We start from the raw sequence: 22,448 nt of genomic DNA on the forward strand, positions 1-22,448 counted from the left end.
GACTCGCCCAGGCCGTGGTATTTTGTGGAAGAGCCACACTCAAGGGGCCAAAGAGCTGCATGTGGCTCGCGAGCCGCAGTTTGCCGACCACAGGCCTAGGACATCACTCTCTCTTTATTTTCCCTCTTAAATGTTCTGCTTTGGTTTTTTTGCTCATATTATTCTAGAGTGTTTCCCTAGAATCATTTGCCTCTATGCTCTCCAAATATTTGAAGGCCCTCTAGTTCCCTGCCACTATATTCCTCTCCATAATACTGCTGCCACTTAACTCTCACCCACAGACTCAAGCCCACCTCACTCTCACCCTTAGGTTCAGCAGGAAACATTTATCAAACTCTATCCAGCATAGTACTCTGGATGTCATCATGCATTCACCCTTGCTGCTAGTCTGTCCTGATCTCATTCCTTGCTTCTGACAACTGAGCTTCTGCCTAGCTGTTCTTTTGTTCCCTTCACAATGCTTTAGGGGTCTTTGTAAACATTTCTCTTTTTTATACATTTTAAATATTTTTCTTATCACTTATCTGAAATTTCATTATTCATTCTCTGTGTCAGTCTGGTTTGATTGTGAGGCCCTAAGGACAAAAACCATGCCTTCTTTATATCCCTAGCACCTAGTACAATGGTTCAAATTTTCCAGTGCCTAAAAAGAAAAGAAGGAAGGAAAAGAGAATGAAAATGATTAATAAACTATCAGGTACCCTGGACTTTCTAGGACTAAGGCCATTTGCCCTTTCTTCTCCATTCTATTGCCCTTCTTCCACTCCCATGGGGAGGAAGGCCCTAGCCGGTGGCTGGCAGCAGGGAAGGAAGCGCCAAATGTCAACCTCAGAATGACAAACACAAGCTTGCCTTGCATGCTTCACCTATTTCTTATAAACAATGTACTGGATTCCCCCGATGTTCCCTGCTCCAATGGACTACCACCGATGGTCTACAGACACAGCTCACATAGCATGTGCATATCCCTGACCCCATCCATTCTGCCAAATCTGACTGTACTTCACTGAACCAGGTGGCCTGTGATGTACATGACCCACACATGACACAGGTCAACATAATGTCATCACCCACACACTATTCATAAGATAATCTCCCTAAAGTACTATTTTTTAAAAAAAATATGGAACGCTTCACGAATTTGCGTGTTATCCTTGCGCAGGGGCCATGCTAATCTTCTCTGTATTGTTCCAATTTTAGTAAATGTGCTGCCGAAGCGAGCACTAAAGTACTATTTTTATCATGTCATTTGCCTACTCAAGAAAATATAAACAAGAAGGCCTGGAGAAATAAGATTAAAATGGTGAGCCTAGAATTCAAGATTCATTCTTACATTATTATCAAACCTCATTTCCTTCAGCTTTTCAGCATAAATTATACACTCTGATGAGGAGTGGCTGATTTTTTTATTTTCCCTCTTAAATGTTCTACTTTGGTTTTTTTGCTCATATTATTTCCCTCAACCTCATCTCCTCAAATCAAATACAATTCTTAAAATCCAAATATCCCTGTAGGAGGTCATATCAACCCATTAATAGTCAGGATTAGATTTTCAAATATTAAGAAGCTGGGCACCTAGCAAGGCCCTGAAGGGGAAAAAATAAACAAGATAATTAACGTAAGAGTTCTCTGGAGACAAATAAGAGTAACGAGTTTGGTAACACAGAGAGAACTAGAGAAAGAAGAGAAGTCAGCAAGGTAGCTCTGATCACTGGGAGTCATAGGTTGTTGACCATAAGAAAATATAGGATGGCCCTGGCTGGTTTCTTAGTGGTTAGAGCATCAGCCCATAGACCTAAGGGTCTTGGGTTTGATTCCTGGTCAAGGGCATGTACCTCAGTTGCAGGGATGGATATACACTGAGTGGCCAGATTATTATGATCTCTGAACGCATAATAATCTGGCCACTCAGTGTATATCCTATATAATAAAAGGCTAATATGCAAATTGTCCCCTCAACCAGGAGTTCGACCAGCAGGCAGGCTGGCCAACCGCCCATGTCCCCTCCCCCTGGCCAGGCTGGCCGGACCCCACATGCACAAATTCATGTACCGGGCCCCTCTCCCCCCCCCCCCCCTATATATATACACACACACATACACACACACACATACACACTCTGAGTGGCCAGATTATTATGCGTTCAGAGATCATAATAATCTGGCCACTCAGTGTATATATCAACAAGCTAATTCTAATTTTCTGTTTCTGTCTCTCTTACATTTAAGAAATCCTCTAAAAGATAAAAGAAATCCTGAATGTACAAACCAGATCTTTACCAACCACTCAAAATACCACCATGAGGGCTTTTTGTTAATCTTTTAGGTCTTTTTTTTTTTAATTTAAAAGGCAAGCTAATTTATTTGGTGTCATTTAGACATACATAGATACAGATTGTGTGCAAATCACATCAACACAGACTATATAAGCACATTTTTAGAGGAAAATTACTACTTTAAAAATGTCATTTTATTTAAAGATTTTACCTATCATTAAAAGAAGAGTTGGGCTAGTGGCCAACTTTTTGAACACTGGCTCTCCCATTATTATTCTTTTTTTGCTTTGTAATAATATATTGCATCTCATAGCCAGTTAGTATTTTTTATTACATATTACATATGCACCCTTTTCCCCCAATCATCCTCTCCCTGCCTGTCCTGCTCCCACCCCAGACTAGCCCCTCCCCCTCATTGTCTGTGTCCATTGGTTATGCTTACCTATATATATATATAAAAGGCTTATATGCAAAGTGTCCCCTTGGGAGTTCGACCAGGAGACCGGAAGTTTGATTGCTCTCTATGACGTGCGCTGACCACCAGGGGGCGGCACGGAACGAAGGAAGGCCCCATCCGGCAGCCAGAAGCCAGGGAAGGAAGGCCCCGATTGCCCCTGATCCCGGCCAGGCCTAGGGACCCTACCCGTGTACAAATTTCACGCACCGGGCCTCTAGAATGCATAAAAGTTCTTTGGTTGATTTCCCCCAAGTCCCCTCCCACCCGCCCACTCTCCCCTGACTTCCCTCTGAGGTTTGGCAGTCTTTTCTTTTTTTTTTTTTAAATACAAGGAATTAAACAAAATTGACACCATACAAAATAACTTTATAAAATATCATTCACATATTTTATCAGATTTACAGCATTCTGTGCATGTTAAGGGTTATGTAAGGAGGTGAAAAAACACTATGCCAAATTTTTAGTATTAGTTTATATACACACAGTAAGAAACAAAAAAATAACTGTTAGGGTTTCCATGAATTTATTGCAAAAATAGTGCAAACTACTTAACCTAGGAAGCTGTAAAACAAACTCGAAAGGACCCAGCTAAGTTTAGACACGACCGAAGTGCTCAGCATCTCAGCCTGGAGCTTTCTCCATAGGTTTAGCTTTTGTCCATCACGACCACGCCCCACCTGTTTGGTTTAGGGTGACAGCAGGGGGCGGAGATGCAGAGCCTGGCTCTCTGGAGAGGCCGCTGCCCCGCTGCCCGGGGCCAGCAGCTCCTCTAGGATCATGCTACTCACTCAGTGGCGACCGTGTGGGGTCTGTGTTGAAAACGTGTGAGATGCCATGATGGTTAAGTCTGACCTTAGCAACGAGTTACCCAACCTCTGCATGGCACGGAGACCGAATCCAGGACTCGGTGCACGGGAAGGACCAGAAGGACCACGCCGCTGCCCACCGACACCCTCTCTCAGGTGTGTCGGGTAGAGTATAATTCTACTTGTGGGCAACCTTTGAACCCGATGGTGAAGTTAAAAAAGAAACAAAAAGCCATGGTATCCCTACAAGGGTCATTCTCAGGCTTCTCTCAACAGTCTCTCGGGGTCCGAAAAGCATAAATCTAAACAAAACAGTCAGAGCAAAACAAAAGGCTACACATAAAAGCTAAAGAAACAAATGCAGCACATTCAGGCTCTTTTTCTTGAGGTACCTATATAAATCCAACCACCTGCCCCAGGTACTCCTGTTAGTAAAACAACGCTTCCTGGCCAGCCAATCGCAGGGCAGCTATTATTATTGAGAAAGAGCAACAGGGCCCATCCTTACATGCAGCATAAAGGGTGACTCACTCAACTAAACAGCCCAAGGAGCGACAGGAGTTTCACACGAAAGACGTTTACCCAGCATTGCCCCGTTTTTTGAGATCCTGCAGCAGAAAGCCGTCCAAGTCAATCAACTTTCAGAGTTTTGCCACTAAGGAATGTTGGCTCTCTTGTCAAATTCAGAGATCTCTTTAAAATAGTAAAACAATGCACTACAGGAGAGATTCCCCTGAATTTTTATTTCTTATTGGTATAAAATCAAATTCTTAAGACTCCAAAATATTGCGTTACCTCCAAAGGATTAAGTTAAAAAAGATCGCCATAGTAGGAAAAGTCTAGAATTGAAAACTGCCCAATACAAAAGTGTGGAAAGTGGTCCATCCCCTCTGACTCCTCACCTACCGGGAAGCGCTCCTCCCTGGGACCCCTGGGCTGCTGGCTGCTGCTGAAGGCCTCCCCTCCCCCACAGCCTCGCGGCGCCGCCCCTGCCCGCGGTCAGCAACACCTCTCTCTGCCTGCCGGTTGGGAGAGAGTCCATTGCTGCTCAGGAAATCAACTTACACACCAGAGGGAGAAGGGCCAGACGGCGAAAAAGCAACGACAAGAGGACGCGGGCTGGTTTTGGCCGCCCCTTCGTTGGCACAGAAATGAAGTGACAGCTATACATATGTGCATAGAAGAGTTTGGAATTTGTTTGTAAAATGTGAAATTTTCTCTTGGACATAATTTTCTTCTTTTTTCACAAGAAGGCAGTTGGGATTCCCATGTATGTGAGTGGTTGGCTGGGTGTCTCTCCAAGGCCAAGGCCAGCCGGCTTCTCTCCCACCTGGAGGACAGGTGGGAGTCTATTCAATGCTTCTATGTCTCTGGATCTATTTTTGTTCATCAGCTTAAATCTTTTAGGTCTTAATCCAGTGATGGGCAACCTTTTGAGCTTGGTGTGTCAAACTTCGCCAAAAAACTTAGCATAACTCGGGTAGTGTGTCACTTTGAGGAAAAAACATTATTTCGCAAATGTTTCATCCTCAGGAGCAGCAAATGTTTCATCCTCGGCATGTGGCCACCTCAGCGGCCGCGTGTCATCAGAAATGGCTATGCGTGTCAGTGCTGACACACGTGTCATAGGTTCGCCATCACTGTCTTAATCACTCTAACTCAACAGGGAATGCCTATGGTCTGTTATCAAGCTCTGTGCAAAAGAGAAATAATCATGGTATCTTCATCCAAAGAAGACAATAAAAAATAGACTTAATTTAGATAGATAATATCTATGGGTGTAGCAAGGTAGCACCTTGCTAGTTAAACAGACATTTTAACTGTGATATAAGAAGGGATTTCTATTCATCCAAGGCAATTAGTGATCAATCCTTTTCTAATTGCCAGTCTTTTTTTTTTTAAGAAATAGCTGCTGTATTCTCAACTAAATGCATAGAATGAATTTTTTTGTTCTTACAATTTCAGATGAACTTCTACTACTTTTGCTTTCAAATCATGAGCTTAAAACTATGGCAGGTGGGGGGTATGGTGCTCTACATCCCAGCATTAAATAATGAGTAACAATGTCATGCACAAGGCAAGTAATTTTACATGCCTTGTTGCTAGAGGAAAGAAAACCAACCATAAAGGGGCATCAATCATTTCTCATTTTAAATTAAAAAGCCATTTAGCAATAAAGTGAAAAGCTGAGCTGAAACAATCCCAAATCCACTAACGGCAATGCTCTAGAATTCAAAGAACAAATTCCAGGTCATTTACAAATTAGCAAACACTGAGATTCTAAAAAGATGGACTACCATCCTGATAAGGACACCACAAAACCAATGTTAGCTTCCTTACCCATCTGGCATTTACTCCAGGTATTTACCTACTCCCCACCAAAAACAAACAAAGAAACCACACCCACCCAAATAATAACAACTCATGAAATATCTACACCATGGGAGACAGAAAAATATAAAGCTAGGCCCTGTTCTAAGACTAATATAGACAATAAGATCAAATGATAGCTTATAAGAACAAAGAATAAGCATTACAGAGAAATCAATACATTAGTTGGATTAAAATACATCAGATCCAGAGACATAGAAGCATGGAACAGACTGACGAATTTCAGAGGGAAGCCTCGGGTGAGGGATTTGGTGCGGGGGAGGGAGTAGGGGTGTGGTTAATGGGGAACTTATATGCATATATGCAAAGCCCATGGACACAGACAATAGTGTGGTAAAGGCCTGGGAGGGGCTGGTGCAGGGTGGAGGGAAAATCAATGGGGAAAAAACAACAACAATAAAGGAGACATCTGTAATACTTTCAATAGATAAAATAGACCTAGCCAGTTTGGCTCAGTGGATAGAGCATTGGCCTATTGACCGAAGGGTCCCCAGTTTGAATCTGGTCAAGGGCACTTACTTGATAGTAGGCTCCTCCATGGCCTGGGCCCTGGTTGGCAAGTGCAGGAGGCAACCAATCGATGTGTTTCTCTCACATCGATATTTCCGTCTTTCCCTCTCTCTCTTCCACTCTGTAAAAAGCAATGGAAAAATATCCTCAGGTGAGGATTAAAAAAGAAAAGATAAAACAAAATGCATCATAGAGCTTGGAGCTTCTTTGAGTTAACTTGACAGTGATACAAAAAGAAGGGCCCAGTGTGGCTCAGTGGTTGAAAAAGTCCACCCATGAACCAAGAGGCCACCAGATCTTTTCCCAGTCAAGGTACTTGCCCGGTTTGCAGGCTTGATCCCCAGTAGGTCTTTCTTTTCTTTTTTCTTTTCTCTTCTCTTCTTTTCCTTCTTCTCTTCCCTTACTTCCCTTTCCTTCCTCTTTCCTTCCTTCCTTCCTTCTTTCCTTTTTCTTTTTTCTTTCCTTCTTTCCTTCCTTCTTTCTTTTCTTTTCTCTTTTTTTCTTTTCTTTTCCCTTCCTTCCTTCCTTCCTTCCTTCCTTCCTTCCTTCCTTCCTTCCTTCCTTGCTTTCTTTCTTTCTCTCTTTCCCTCCCTTCCCCCTCCCTTCCTTCCTTCCTCCTTTCCTTTCCTTCCTTCCTCCTTTACTTTCTCTCTCTCTCTCTCTCTCTCTCTCTCTCTCTCTCTCTCTCTCTCTCCCCCCATCCTTCTCTCCTGCTCCTTCCTCCCTCTTCCAGCTCTCATGAGAAAGCCCATCTAACAATCCCTTCGTTTCTAAGTAACTCACTATGAGCTGAAGGAAGATAGCAGAAGGAAGTTTCCAAACTTATCTTTCTAGATAACCATCAAAGGAAATTCCATCATTTAAATGTTTTTCTTCTAAAAGCTGAATAGCTTTATATTTCACATGTAGATGTATAGTACATTTTAAGTTCATTTTTGTATAACTTATGTGGTTAAGGTCAAGGTGCATTATTATTATTTTTCAAATATATTTTTATTGATTTCAGAGAAGAAGGGAGAGAGAGAAACATCAATGATGAGAGAGAGTCATTGATTGGCTCCTCCTGCATGACCCACACTGGGGGTCAAGCCCAAAATCCTGGCATGTGCCCTGAACAGGAATCAAAATGACATCCCGGTTCACAGGGCAACGCTCAACCACTGAGCCATGCCAGCCGGGTAAAGTGCATTACTTTTGTATGTGATGTCCAATGTTCCAACACCTCTTATTGAAAAGAATATTCTTTTTTCACTTAGAAACTTTGTAAAAAATTATTGGCCATATTGGTGTGGTTCTATTTCTGGAATCTCTATTCTAATTTTAGTGATCTATATGTCTATCTCTTTGCTAATACCACAGTGTTGATAATGGTAGCTTTGTATTGAGTTTTAATTCATGTAGTTTGATTTTTCTAACATATTTCTTTTTCAAAACTGTTCTGGCTATTCCAGGTCCTTGGCCTTTCTATAGAAATTTTAGAATCAGTTTCTCTAGAACTACAAACAGTGCTGTTGGGATATTTATTGATGATGTGTTAAATCTATAGATCAGTTTGGGGAGAATGAATGGCTTTATAGTAAATCTTCCAATTCATGAATATGACATGTCTCTCCATTTAAATGTTCTTTGATTATTTTTAATCATGGTATATAGTTTTCAGCATAGAGATACATATTTTAAGTATTTTATTTTTAGGAGCTATTGTAAATTTTTTAAAATACAAATTTCAATTGTTTACCATTAACATATATGATTGCTTTTTGTGGATGACCTTGAATCACCTGCTAAACTCATTTATTCTAGAAAATTCTGTGTGGATTCCTTGGGATTGTCTACGTAGATAATCATGCCATTTGCAAATAGGGACAGTCTTATTTCTTCCTTTCCAATCTATATGCCACTATTTCTTTGAATAGTTTTGCCGCACCACACTCATTCTCTTCTAATTCAGGATTTCTGATAACATAAACGTTAGACCTTATGATAGTGTCATAGGTCCCCAAGACTATTTATTTATTTTTAATCTTTTTTTTGTTGTTGTTCCAACTGGATTTCTTTTTTTTTTCTTTTATTTTTTAATCAGGTGTACAAAGTATTTTTGGCTTAAGTATGGCATATGGCCTATGGGTGTTTTGTTGTTTTTAAATTTCCGAATGGATCATTTATATTGATCTATTTTCAAGTTCACTGATTCTTTCATCTGTCATGTCCACTCTATTGAGCCCATCCAGCAATTTTTAAATTTCCATTATTGTAGTTCTCAGTTCTAAATTTTCATTTAGTTCTTGTTTATCTTCTATTTCTTTGCTGAGTTTTTTTCTTTTTTAATCTTTCCACTCATTCCTGGAACATTTAGTTCTTTCTATTTTCTATTTCTTTGCTAAGACTTATCTTCCTGCCCATACCTGGAACATGGTCATTATAGCTGATTTAAAAGTCTTTGAGGAAGCCTGGCTGGTGTGACAAAGTGAACTCAGATTTTTCTGATTCTTTTTAAGCTGAGTAATTCTAGATTGTATTCTGGACATTTTTTAATATTATGTTGAAACTCAGGTTCTTATTTAAATCCCAGTGAGAATGTTTGTTGAGTTTTGGGGTTTTTTTAAAGCCAGTAATTGACCCAGTTGGGTTCATACTTCAAGTTCTGACATGTCTTCTGTGGGTTATGTTTCCAATTTCAATTCAGTTAAGTGTTTCATAACTGTCCCACATAGTGTCCAGATTGGGGGTTGGGGGGTGGTCTATCCCATAATTCCGTCCTCAACATTTTCTTATGCTGTTTAGAATCAGGCTCACGTATGCAAAACTTGGAAGTCAACTCAGCAGTCCATAAGCAGCTTTAAGTGGTTTCCCTGCAATCTTCTGGTTCCCTAGGACTCCCCTTTTTTGGCCTTCCAATAGAAAGCTGGGCTTTATTAACCACACTCTGCTGTGTACTTCCCATGACTGTGTCAGAAGTCAGGGCCCAGGGTGAGCAACAGAGGAGCTAAGAGAGAAGAAAAGCAATGGAATTTGCTCCACTCTCTTAAGACCATAGTTCCTTCAATTTGAGAGGAAGGTTCCCCTCCCTCTGAGATTTAGGCTTCTGCCTGACTCCGTTGAGACCACTGTAGTCACTGCCAAGGATTGTTTGAGGCCTAGGGTGCAAGAGAATGAAGAAAAGGAAAAAAAGAAGAAAAAAGAAAAAGATGTGGGATTGCCACATTTTCTCTGAGCATTAGGAAACCCCTTTCCAGCTCCTTGAGTCAGAACTGGAGGACTTCTCCTGGTGCTTTTTCTGTCCGAGTTAATAATGCTCACTTCCAAGTTTCAGGATATGTTAAGTTCAGGCGGGGGGAAGAAAAAAATGGTAAACTCACCGCCAGTTCACTGGTACTTTGAATTCTGGTCTTCTTCCCCAATCTGCCTCCTACTATTTATTTTTTGAGTCCTCAAATAGCCACTCCAAGCATTCTGTCCAGGTTTTATAGCTGCATTCAGTGGGAGAGACAGGGTGAAGTATGCTTACTCCATCTTATCTGGAACCAAAACTTGGACTACTGTTTTTCATAACAGGCTTTGTAGAACTGATTGATTAAACTATTTGTATAACTTTGATTATAAGTTAAAATTTTTAAATAACTCCTGTAATAATATTATCTAGGAAAAAGGAACAGGCAATCTAGTAGAATCACATTTTTTTAAGCATAGATATTTTTGGATATTACGTGCTTAGGAAAAAAAAGTGAAGCTCTTAATTGTACTTGGCTTTATTTCTTTAAATCATAGATTACCTGTGGATTTTTATAAATACTAGGCCTATTATAAATTTATTTTAAAGGAATAAAGAAAGTAGGAATTATCCAAAGCATAAAAGAGAGGAAGCAGATTTGCAGATCAGAGGCCATAAACTGTTTAGGAACTGAAAAAAACATGCTATGTTAAGGTTGGTAGACTTTACCTGAGAAAAGGAAAGCCCTGAAATATTTTAGCAAAGGTGGGGGAGTGACATGATCCAATCGATATATTTGAAGGATCACTCCTGCTGCAGAACATAAAGGTGCACAGAAAACGAATCTTACTGTCTGAATCTAAGGAGTCACATAAAGTTGCAGAACAGTAACATATGATTCCACATGCTATTGGGGGATATGGGTAAGGGAGGAAGATTTTTTTTTTTAATTTTAGAGAGGGAGCAAAAAAGAAAGGGAGAGAAACGTCGATGTGAGAGATACATGGATTGGTTGCCTCCCCTAGGTACCCCATCCAGGGTTCTAACCCACAACTTAAATATGTGCCCTGACCGGGAATCAAACCCATGAGCTTTTAGTGCATGGGACGATGCTCCAACCTACTTGAGCCACACCAGCCAGGGCAATGGAGGAAGATTTTATAGATACACACAATCACATCATCATATATGTCATGCATGACATATATATGACATATAATGATATGGTTTTATATGAATGCATACAATCATGTGATTATATAAATGTGTGAATAGGTATATTTATAATATGTATTGCATGTTTCTGGAAAAACCACAAGAAACCAGTAACAATGCTTAACTTTGGAGGAGAAAGAGGGGCTAAGAAAAAAGAAACTTACTTTTTACTTTATTCTTCTATTTGAACATTAAATTATTTTACTGTGAACATTTATAGACTAAAAAGGTTGTAAAGAAAATGGAGGAAGGTCTTATACATGCATAGATAAAAGATACATATAAGATATTATAATAAGACAAGTATGAATGAACCTAATATTTAGTAGCACTGTTCCTAGCACATAGTAAGCACTCACACTGCTATAGATCTCCCCACAAATAAGATATTATAAAGTAAGTTCACAACCCAAAACAGCTTTTTAATTAAATTACATTACATTAATTTACCATGTATTTTTAAGCATTCAGAAATTTAAAAAGAAGATAAAGGGTAAGAATGGATTTTGAAATGTTTATAATTTTTATATTACATTTTTACTATAAAAAAGTTGACATTATTCTTTTCCATTTTTTAAGCACCAAAGAGAGTTTATAAAGGAAAAAAGTAAAAGATCCTCTCCTTACAGATACCTCTAATTCCAATACCTAAACATAACCATTCCCAATGGCTTCTTGAGTTCTATATGATTCCAGACTTTCTTTGTGCATATAAAAAACATATAAATATATGTGTATGTACATATAAAGACACACATATATACATTACATTCTATTTTAAGGAAATGAATTTCTGCTCCTTAAAATAATCTAGACCTATTCTTGTTCCTATGTGTTATTTTTCTAGGCTCAAATGGAGTAGTGAATAGACAAATCACCGAGCTAGCAGATATGTTAAATCTCCCAACTAGGTAAGTGTTAAAGTGAACATACTGAACAAATAAAGTTCTCAGAGATCTCCTAACACTCTTTTTTTTTTTTAATTTATTTTTTATTGATTTTAGAGAGGAAGGGAGAGGGATAGAGAGATCGAAACATCAATGAGAGAGAATCACTGGTCAGCTGCCTCCTGCACGCCCCCTACTGGGGATCAAGCCCACAACCCAGGCATGTGCCCTTGGCCAGGATGGAACCTGGGACCCTTCAGTCCACAGGCCGACACTCTATCCACTAAGCCAAACCGGATAGGGCTCTCCTAACACTCTTTAATGAAACCTTATCTAGGGCAAGCAAATTACTTTAAGGGGGAAAATGCACAGGATGAAACAAACAAAAAGGCAGATGATAGATTAAAGGATACAATGAAGAGTTCATTCCTAACCTTTTAGGACCTGTAGTTTGACTACTATGCTCTGCCACAAAAGGAGTTATCAGAGATCTTATAACACTTTTTGATGGAACAGATGAACCGTCACGAGGGCAAGCAACTTTGGAATAACTTTCATAGGCAGTCTTTTATACTGGAAAGAAATTACACATTTCTTACATTCTTATGACTAGGGAAAGGGAGTAGTCGTACTTCACAGCAGTAGCTGGAGACTTCAAGCAGGGAAGGCAGAAGAGGTACAGTTGCTCTTCTGTAATAGTACCCCTTCTTCCCAACTCTCAGAGCTGTGTGCAGTCTCCAAGGCAAAAGTAAAACCCAGAACCAATATCTCAGGGTAAAAAGAAGTCACTGATGGTCCAAATAAAATCACTTCTTTATGGGTCATGTTGTTTTTCTCTGCACTGATATGGGGAAAAACAAATTAATTCCCAACTACTTCTACTGAGAATAATAAAACTATTTGATTATCAAACAATGGCATTTACTTTATTATTTCTTGATATTAATAGGATCCTCCCTTGCTTTTAGAGGATCTACAGGATAATTTTTTTAAAATAATTAAATAAACCTTTAATTAATTACCTTCTGATCCAAAGTAATATTCAAGTTGGTGTTTGAAAGAACACAAGAGATAAGATATGCTGATCATTCACAACATGACATAGAGGGCTAAAATAGCACAGAAAGGCAGGACAACTTTCTAGTCATTCAATGACTTAAGTAGTGATTTTTAAATACTTTTTTAAAAATTCTCACTCAAGGATATGTTTATTGATTTTAGAAAGAGAGGAATGGGGAGAGAGAAAGAGAAACATGGATGTGAGAGAGAAACATCGATTGGTTGCCTCCCTTACACGCCCCAACTGGGGATGGAACCCACAACCTAGGTATGTGCCCTGATTGGGAATCAAACCCGTGACCTTCAGTCTGAGGGCTGACGCTCTATCCACTGAGCCAAACCAGGTAGGGTAAAATAATTTTGTTAGGTGTTTAAGACTATTATGTTTATGTTATTAAAAAAGGAATCCCTTCATGTAAATTATGGACTTAGTTAATGACAATGTATCAATATTGGTTCACCAATTGTAACATGTACCTCACTTATGCAAGATTTAATAATAGGGGAACTGGAGATGGGAGGGAATATGGGAAGCTGTACTTTCTGCTCAATTTTTCTGTAAACCTAAAATGGTTCTAAAAAGTAAAATTAAAGAAAAACTAGAACATAGGCTTCCTCTCCAATGAGGTCCTCTAATCCATTCTTAAAACTGGTCACTTAAAGCATTTCCACAGCCTTATTACTTCACTTTTCCAATAATACAGATCCCCCAAATTTTTCTAAAGTTCAACATAAACTACCTTTAATATGTTCTCATACCATTTTTTTATGTGTGTGAGGGTAAGTGGCTAAGACGTTTTATGTTCCAATAGATACACTTTAATGGATTCACAAAATCAACAAAGCTCTCACAGGCAAAGTAGTGTCTGTCAAATATTGATATATCTCTAAACACCCCCCCCCCTAAAACCCACAAATTCCCTAATTGATACTTCATGACTCTATAAAATAAAGAATATTTCCTTCTTCTTCTTCTTCTTCTTCTTCTTCTTCTTCTTTGTCTTTAAAGGAGCCCTGATCTATTAGAGAGACATACTGAAGAATTTATAGATGATATATGTCTAGGATTTTTTAAATACTCCAGCATGGTAGGGGAAAATGTTAAAGAAGTAAGATTTAGAAGCAACAAGACTGAGCAAATACTAATACTTACTGAAACTGAGTACTATGTGAATGTTCATTATATGATTCTCTATTTTTTATATATTTGAATTTTTTCATGATAAAAAATTAGGGAAAAATCAAATTTAAGATTTATCTATCTCACCTGCAAGATTCTAGACATGTATCAAATTTTGTTAAGATTATAATGGAAATCTAACTTTTTAAAAAGTACCTTCTGACGGTAGGTGCGTGAGGTACTGCAGAATTACTAGTGATCAGAGTTAAACTCATAGAACAGAATATTTTTTCCTCTTACACCAGAGAATATTTTTTCCTCTTAATAAGTTTTATGGTTCTATTTACCAGGGATACTTTAGATAATAATGAGTGTAGAAGTACTACCAAGTAGGCCTACAGACAGGTGGTTTAGTTTTAGAAGTGACTAAAATATTCAAATACATATGTAAAAACCAAGTACAACTTAGAAGTGTAGCTTGAACATTAACTTACCAGACACTGAATAAGTGCACAAATTAATAAGCATAATGCAAATAAACCTATTTTTCTTGTTCTCCGAAAGTGAAATATTTCCTGTTGCACACACCAAACAAGTCAGTCCAATACTAGTGACGTGGCCATCGGCTGCTAAAATATTCACTGCTAGTATTAGTGAAGAGAAATGGTGCGCCTGCACGTAAGGCACGTAAGGGAAATGAATGCAACACGATTATGTAATCAGTCATTAGCGAACGTTGTAGTTCGTTATTAATAATCTTACCTAATAATAGACAAACATGTATATTGACCGTACCTCCGCTACGCCCACAGCCAATCAGGAGTATGCAAATTAACCCAACAAAGATGGTGGGTTAATTTGCATATGCAGGCACGGATCCACAAGGCGGGGCGGGACACCTGCTATGAGAGGGATGGAGGGGGGTAGGGGGAGCTACAGGAGCGGTGCTCCGGCCGGGAGCGAGGACTTGGCGGCTCCCAGGCTGCCGGGGAGCGGGGACTTGGCAGCTCCCAGGCGGCCGGGAGCGAAGCTAGGGGAAGGAAGGCCTATTCTTGCACAAATATCGTGCAATGGGCCTCTAGTTATGTATAACAGGATATTGTAAAAATTAAGTTACGAAATTTTTATTAAAACGTTTCTTACATACCGTTATGTTGGCCGGCATGCAGAAGGCCCCAATCAGCCCTGATCACCGGCCAGGCCTAGGGACCCTACCCATGTACCGGGCCTCTAGTTTTACAATAACATTTATGAAAAAGCTTTCTAACACAAAATGTTTCAGGTAATTCACTCTCTCTCATCCCTACTCACCATGAAAACAAATTGCCAAAGTCCAATTACTCTAAGCAATCAATCTTTCTACTATTACTAGCTAGTGATAAAATTTCCAAGAGAAATATGCTCAGCATGTTTATAATATGACACTAGAATATTTAATTAATAGCTAGAGAATGTAATTGAGGTTCAGAAAGAAAGTAATAAATTATAAATTGTTTGATATATTATATAAAACAACTTACCTTGTAGTTTTTTCAATACAGCAACCTCCATTTTCAGAACTTGTTTTGGTTGTTGGGCTGATTCTACCTTCAGTGCAACGTTTTCCCTGGTAAGCATGTCCAAGGCATCGTAAATTTCTCCAAAGCCCCCACCCCCAATCTTCCTCAACTGCATAAAAAATAAGAACACACACAAAATTACTAGAAGATTCTAACTGGAAACCAACTAGTCTCTGATATTAAATATATATATATAATTTTGCTCCTGCTATTTTATTACAAAGAAATCTTAATATTATTAAATTAACCATATGCCAAGAAGAAAACAAATGCCTAGAAATAACATCAGAACCTTTTCCACAAATTTGTCCATGAAAAGTTAAAAAATTATTTCTGCCACAAACAATTTTAAAATTTGGTCTACAGGTAGCATTAGAACTGTCACAAAAACACATTATCTGAAAGCTTCACTTCCCACAAATGCCTCTCAACAACCAGATTTGTTGTTTTAATTCTAAGGTAATCATTTGAAGACTTTTTAAACCATGAAATATTTTTGCCAGTTGCAATCTTATCTGGAACCTAACTGAGATGTGTATGTGGGGAGTTTGGGGTAGAAATAGGGCAGGGAGGGAGACACAAGCTCCCGACTGCTCTGAAGTCCAGTTCCGGGTGAGACTCTGGGGACCCAGACTCATATGTGGAGAAACTGGACTGCCTGGCATCGGGCCAGAACACAAGGGTGGCTTTCTCTCAGAGGTACTTGAAGCGATTACCGCGGGACACTGAGACCTGGGGGCCTCTTAGGGCAGGGCTGACGGTCAGCCATTGCTGTTTGCTCCACCCTGTTGATTCCCTGAGACCCCGCCCCCACCCAATTTACAACCCCACCCAAGCTGTGTGCAGAGGCTTTTGCATATGAATGGCTGGCCTTTTGCAATCTAAAATTACCTAACAAACTGCAGCTGGGTCAGAGAGCCCCAGAACTCCCAAAAGAAGGCCCAAAGCTCCACAGCAGCTTGCATTGCTTCACAGTTGGGCCTCATCTGGGCACCTCCAAACCCCAAACAAAGAAGAGAAATCTGCAGATATCTCCGTAGCTCCTGCTGGGTGACCTCAGGCAGAGGCTAAATTTGCACCTCCTTGGAGATCCAAGAGCCAGTGTACCCAGGGGTCAGAGTGGGACCATCCAGATTACAACTCTTCAGATCCATAAGGGACACACTCAGGGGGCAGACTCAGTGAGCACCAAAGCCCCACTGAAGCAAGTCTTGCCCCATAAGGGTGTCTCCAGCACAGAAGTCCTCCCATAGTAGGCACAGCTGATCCTCACAGCCAATTGGCCTGGAGGTCAATTCCTCCCAGTGATACCAACAACAATCAAGGCTTAACTACAACAAGACTGTGCACACAGCCCACAAAGGGGTGCACCAAGAGTGTCCACCTCAGGTAACTGGGGAGGCTAAGCCACTGGGCCCTACAAGACACCTAGCACACAAAGCCACTCTATCAACACAGGGAAGCAGCCAAATTGCGGAGACAAAGAAACAGGTCACAAATGACAGGAATGGAGGAAAGCAAACAACTAGATATAGAGTTCAAAACCACGGTTATAAGGTTACTCAAGAATCTTCTAAAAATCTCCGAGAAATTTAGTGAGATCCTCAAGGATATGTAAAAGGACCAACTAGAAATTAAGCTGACTGAAATAAAGAATAATATACAGAGATCCAACAGCAGACTAGAGGATGCCAAGAATCAAGTCAAAGATTTGAAATACGAAGAAGCAAAAAACACCCAACCGGAAAAGCAAAAAGAAAAATAATCCAAAAATATGAAGATAGTGTAAGGAGCCTCTGGAACAACTTCAAGCATACCAACATTCGAATTATGGGGGTGCCAGAAGAAGAGAGAGAGCAAGATATTGAAAACCTATTTGAAGAAATAATGACAGAAAACTTCCCCCACTTGGTGAAAGAAATAGACTTACAAATCCAGGAAGCACACAGAACCCCAAACAAAAGAAATCCAAAGAGGACCACACCAAGACACATCATAATTAAAATGCCAAGAGCAAAAGACAGAGAATATTAAAAGCTGCAATAGAAAAACAGTTAGTTACCTACAAGGGAGTACCCATACGATTGTCAGGTGATTTCTCAACAGAAACTATTCAGGCCAGATGGGAGTGGCAAGAAATATTCAAAGTGATGAATAGCAAGAACCTACAACCAAGATTACTCTACCCAGCAAAGCTATCATTCAGAATTGAAGGTCAGATAAAGAGCTTCACAGATAAGAAAAAGCTAAAGGAGTTTATCACCACCAAACCAGTATTATATGAAAGGCTGAAAGGTATTCTTTAAGAAGAGGAAGAAGAAGAAAAAGGTAAAGATAAAAATTATGAGCAACAAATACATATCTATCAACAAGTGAATCTAAAAATCAAGTGAATAAAAAATCTGATGAACAGAATAAACTGGTGAATATAACAGAATCAGGGGCATAGAAAGGGAGTGGACTGACAATTCTCAGGGGTTAAGGGGTGTGGGGGTTGCGGGAAGAGACTGGACAAAAATCGTACACCTATAGATGAGGACAGTGCGGGGGGGGGGAGTTAGGGTAGAGGGTTGGGTGGGAACCGGGTGGAGGGGAGCTATGGGGGGGGAAAAAGAGGAACAACTGTAATAATCTGAACAATAAAGATTTATTTTAAAAAACTTCTTAGTTGTAATTTTTAAAATTCTCTTCAGACTATGGTCACTTTCAGACTATGTTAGGGAGCCAATTCATTATTTCGAAAATTGATAAATTAAGAAAAAGAATCAAGCATTTATCCTGTTTTCCTAATAAAATTATATCTCAGATAAACAGATGATGATGAGAAATTTCACTTTATTATGTACTTTAAATAATAAATGAAAGAATGCTAGAATATCAACAATTTGCAATCCGTAATGAATTAACAGACCTAGACAATGATGAACCATAGTACTAAGACCATAAAAATGATGGGCAATAAGATATTATGCTCCTCCTATTGAAAGTTCACAATACCTTTTATGAGAAAAATGCCCCCATCTCAGAGTACATTTGAACTCAGATTTAATCAAACCTCTATGCATAATTAACAATTTACATAAAATACATGACAGAGAAACATGTTAACACCACATGGAAGCAATTGGAAAAATACAAACCATGGAAAATTGTACGGGCAAATGGCCTAGTTTCTCCAACAAATAAATGGTAAGTAAAAAGAGATAAAAAAAGAATCTAAAAATAAAAAAAATTAAATGATATCACCAACATTAATATCCAGATTTTATTTGGATTTGATTCAAACCGTTAAAAATTTTTTTCTGATATACTGCCTTGGGCAAGGGAAACAAAAGAAAAAATAAATAAATGGGACTACGTCAAACCAAAAAGTTTTGCACAGCAAAGAAAATCTTCAACAAAATGAAAAGAACCCATTGAATGGTAGAACATATTCGGCAATGATACATCTGATAAGGGGTTAATATCCAAAATACCCAAGAAACTCATACAACTTAACACAAAAAAACCAAACAATCCAATTAATAAATGAGCAAAGGACCTGAATAGACACTTCTCCAAAGAGGACATACAGATGGCCAGTAGACAAATGAAAACATGCTCAATGTCACTAATCATCAGAGAAATGCAAATAAAATCCACGATGAGATATCCCCATCACACCTGTCAGAATGGCTATCACCAATAAATAAACAAACAAGTGTTGGCAAGGATGTGGAGAAAGGGGAACCTCGTGTACTATTGGTGGGAATGCAGATTGGTGTAGTCGCTAAGGAAAGCAGTATGGAGTTACCTCAAAATTTAAAAATGGAACTGCCTTATGACCCAGCAATTCCAGTTCTGGGAATATATTTGAAGAAACCCAGCACACCAAGTTAAAAGAATATATGCACCCCTATGTTCACTGCAGCATTATTTACAACAGCCAAGATTTGGAAGCAGCCCAAGTATCCATCAGCAGATGAGTGAATAAAACAGCTGAAGAACATTTACACAATGGAATACTATTTGGCCCTAAAAAAGGAAGGAAATCTTACCCTTTGTGATAGCATGGATGAACCTGGAGAGCATTATGCTAAGTGAAATAAGGCAGCCAGAGAAAGACAAATACCATATGATTTCACTCATATCTGGAATCTAATGAACAAAATCAACTAACAAAACAGAAACAGAGGAATGGATACATGGCACAGACTGACAGCTGTCAGAGGGGAGGAGAGTTTGGGGCCGAGTGAAAAAGGTGAAGGGATCAAGCAAAAACAAAACAAAACAAAACAAACACACACCTGAAAATAACTGGTTTAGCAAGCAATATATGTATTATTCTATAATAAAAATGCTATTTTTTATCAAGATACCCAAAATTGCCCCCAAGACAATCAATCTACCTCTCCCTCTCCCGCCCCCCTCAGATATATACTCACCACTTTCCATCTTTCTTTGACCAGGATTCCAACACTGAGGATATCTGGCTGCTCTCCTCCTCCACTCATTGCAATTCAATGATATGATAGAAAGGCTACACAGGCATCCAGCTCCCAAGGGTGGTTTCCATTTAACCTAAAACAAAAGAAATAGCATATCAAGGCTAATTAATTAACACAAACATTTCAGCACCAAGTAGCACTACTAATGCTATACATTAATTCTGTTGTTTGTTGGAGAGGGGGAGAACCCACAAACTCAGTTCCAAAATCTGTTCAGTGCATATTTTTAAAAACTACTTATCTTTCCATTACGGATACCAGTGAAATAGCTAGACATTACAAAAACATTACACTACAACACAGAGATGTAACTTGCAAATAGCTGAGATTGCAAGACTATAGAGAAAGCATGGTGTCAATAGCAGTTGACCCAGACAGACCACTATCCTAAGCACAACATAATGCTAAAGAAAAAGATAAAGTAACTACTTTACAACAGCTTATAATTAAACTAGAGGCCCAGTGCACGAATTCATGCACATTGAAAGGAAATTAATTAGAAGAAATATTTTAATATTGCTATTCACCCTTTCTCTATAACAGAAGTGTCAAACAAATTCACGATCGACAATGACAGATGGAAACACACGTGTGCAATTGGTGCCAGCAAGAGCTTTATATATATAAACTTGCTTAATTAGACCTGCTTTCTGATGTAGCTAAACTTTTTCCAGCCCAGTGAAGCACCCCAACTTCTCTTTCAGGTAATTGTCAGCAACACAGCAGTAAAGATCAACATGAAGCAGATTGTTATTGTAGATCATGCAGGGAGAACAAAGGGTGAAATATTTAACTGCAGCAGTGTTTGACTATATTCTGTGCAGTGAGAAAACCTGAAATCATTTTCAAGGTCCACCATTTCTTACTTCTTTTCAGTCGGGTCAAGTTTCGAAACTTTCTAAATCTCCATTTTCTGGCTAATGAAAACAGAATTCTACCGAGACTCCGATCTACCTACTCCAGGACTTCTGTGAGGATCAAATGAGATGAGGCACAGGAAAACGCTTCACAGATATTTGGTTAAAGTGTAAAATGTTTGCACCTGGCTATAAAGCAAGTCGTGTTCTTGGGCTGAAGAAACTCCAAGGAGGCTAGTCACTAGGGAGAGGAAACTGGGCGTTGCTACGTGACATCATTACCCATCGCCCACAGCGACTGTTTCTGGGCTGGCTGTGGGCCACATTTTGCACCATGGGGTCTCAGTAGCGTTGGCTGTGATTTGGTGGGCTGTCGCTCTGGGGTGGTGGTGGGGCCTGTGTCCCACTTGGGGGAAGCCAAGTGTTGCTTTGTCGGTGCCAGGTCCATGATGCCATTTCTTTGTAAGTGGCCAGTGCGCATCACGGCAGCTCATGCATTGAGCGTCTGCCCCCTGGTGGTCAGTGTGCCTCATAGTGACCAGTTGGATGGTCAGAGAGACACTAGCATATTAGCCTTTTATATAGATAGATAGATAGATAGATAGATAGATAGATAGATAGGTTGTAAGTCAGAGCTTATCATCATCAGAGCTAATAAAATTTTAATGTTACATAATGCACTTAAAATGCATAGGAAATAAATATGAGCCACAGAAAAAGGCTGTTTATCAAACCCAATATAATGATATTGTAAGGAAAAGAGACTAACAACATGAACAGCCCACCTATAGAAAATGAAGAAACAGCAGAAAAACATGGCCTAAAGGAGATGAGAACTGTGACCTAAGATTACAGAACAAATTAAATATAAAAAAGAAGCTTTAAGACAACATAAATCATAATTAGAAAATTAAATAAGAGTGCTAGGCAACAGGAAGACATAAAGGAAACCTGAGTGAACACAGAAAAGGATAAAAAATGCAAGAAAAAGAAATGACAACTCAGCTAGAAAAGACATGAGAGAAGATACCATACAATAAGGGAGAAAAATGAAAAAAACACACACACATTGTTTAAACAATTAAAAGTGATAAATAAAAGGCAAAGTAAATATAAAATACATATTATAGACTGCCCCCCCAAATCAAAGCTATAAATTAAAACAAATACTAGCCACTATAATTCAAGAAAATTTTCTAGAAATAAAAAAGCCTAAATCTGCATGTTGAAATGGTATACCATATACCTTAGAAAACAACTCAGAAGCTCAACACCAAGACACAGCTTAATAAATCTACTGAATTTTAGAGTGGGTTGGAGGGATTCATCAGGCATCATGCAAAAAGTACAAATTACTTATAATGGAAAGAAAATTAAGACTGATGACAGACAGTGGCGCACATAGCTTATCTTAGTAGACAATAGAATTATATATTTAAATACCCAAGGAAATAAAATGGGAGCTAAGGATGTTCTATCCTGCCAAACTAACCTTCAAGACTAAAAAAAAATAAACAATTATGAACACACAGAACTAAAAAATTATTGTTCCAGGAAATGCCCCTAGGAATAAACTACATAACAAGTATCAGACAAGAAATTATGGTAAAAGAT

General features: G+C 39.0%; 1 protein-coding gene across 3 annotated transcripts in view; it reads right to left on the reverse strand.

Moving 5' to 3' along the window:
- The window catches only part of TTBK2 (tau tubulin kinase 2), a 158,492-nt gene that overhangs the window by 113,723 nt on the left and 22,321 nt on the right, over positions 1-22,448 (reverse strand). The window contains exons 1-3 of one of the 3 annotated variants that reach the window (XM_079769308.1): positions 15,452-15,589; positions 9,799-9,909; positions 6,449-6,560 (exon numbers count right to left, since the gene is read on the reverse strand). Coding sequence is in view for 1 of the 3 variants with exons in the window: in XM_079769307.1 (XP_079625433.1) it covers positions 15,452-15,599; positions 19,915-19,983 (217 nt within the window). In the remaining 2 variants the exon portion in view is untranslated. Of the gene's footprint in view, positions 1-6,448; positions 6,561-9,798; positions 9,910-15,451; positions 15,600-19,914; positions 20,051-22,448 lie in introns of those variants that run through there. The other 2 variants (XM_079769307.1, XM_079769309.1) reach the window with 2 other exon arrangements.

Source organism: Cnephaeus nilssonii (genome assembly GCF_951640355.1).
Source record: "Cnephaeus nilssonii genome assembly, chromosome: 4".
Classification (NCBI taxonomy): Eukaryota; Metazoa; Chordata; class Mammalia; order Chiroptera; family Vespertilionidae; genus Cnephaeus; species Cnephaeus nilssonii.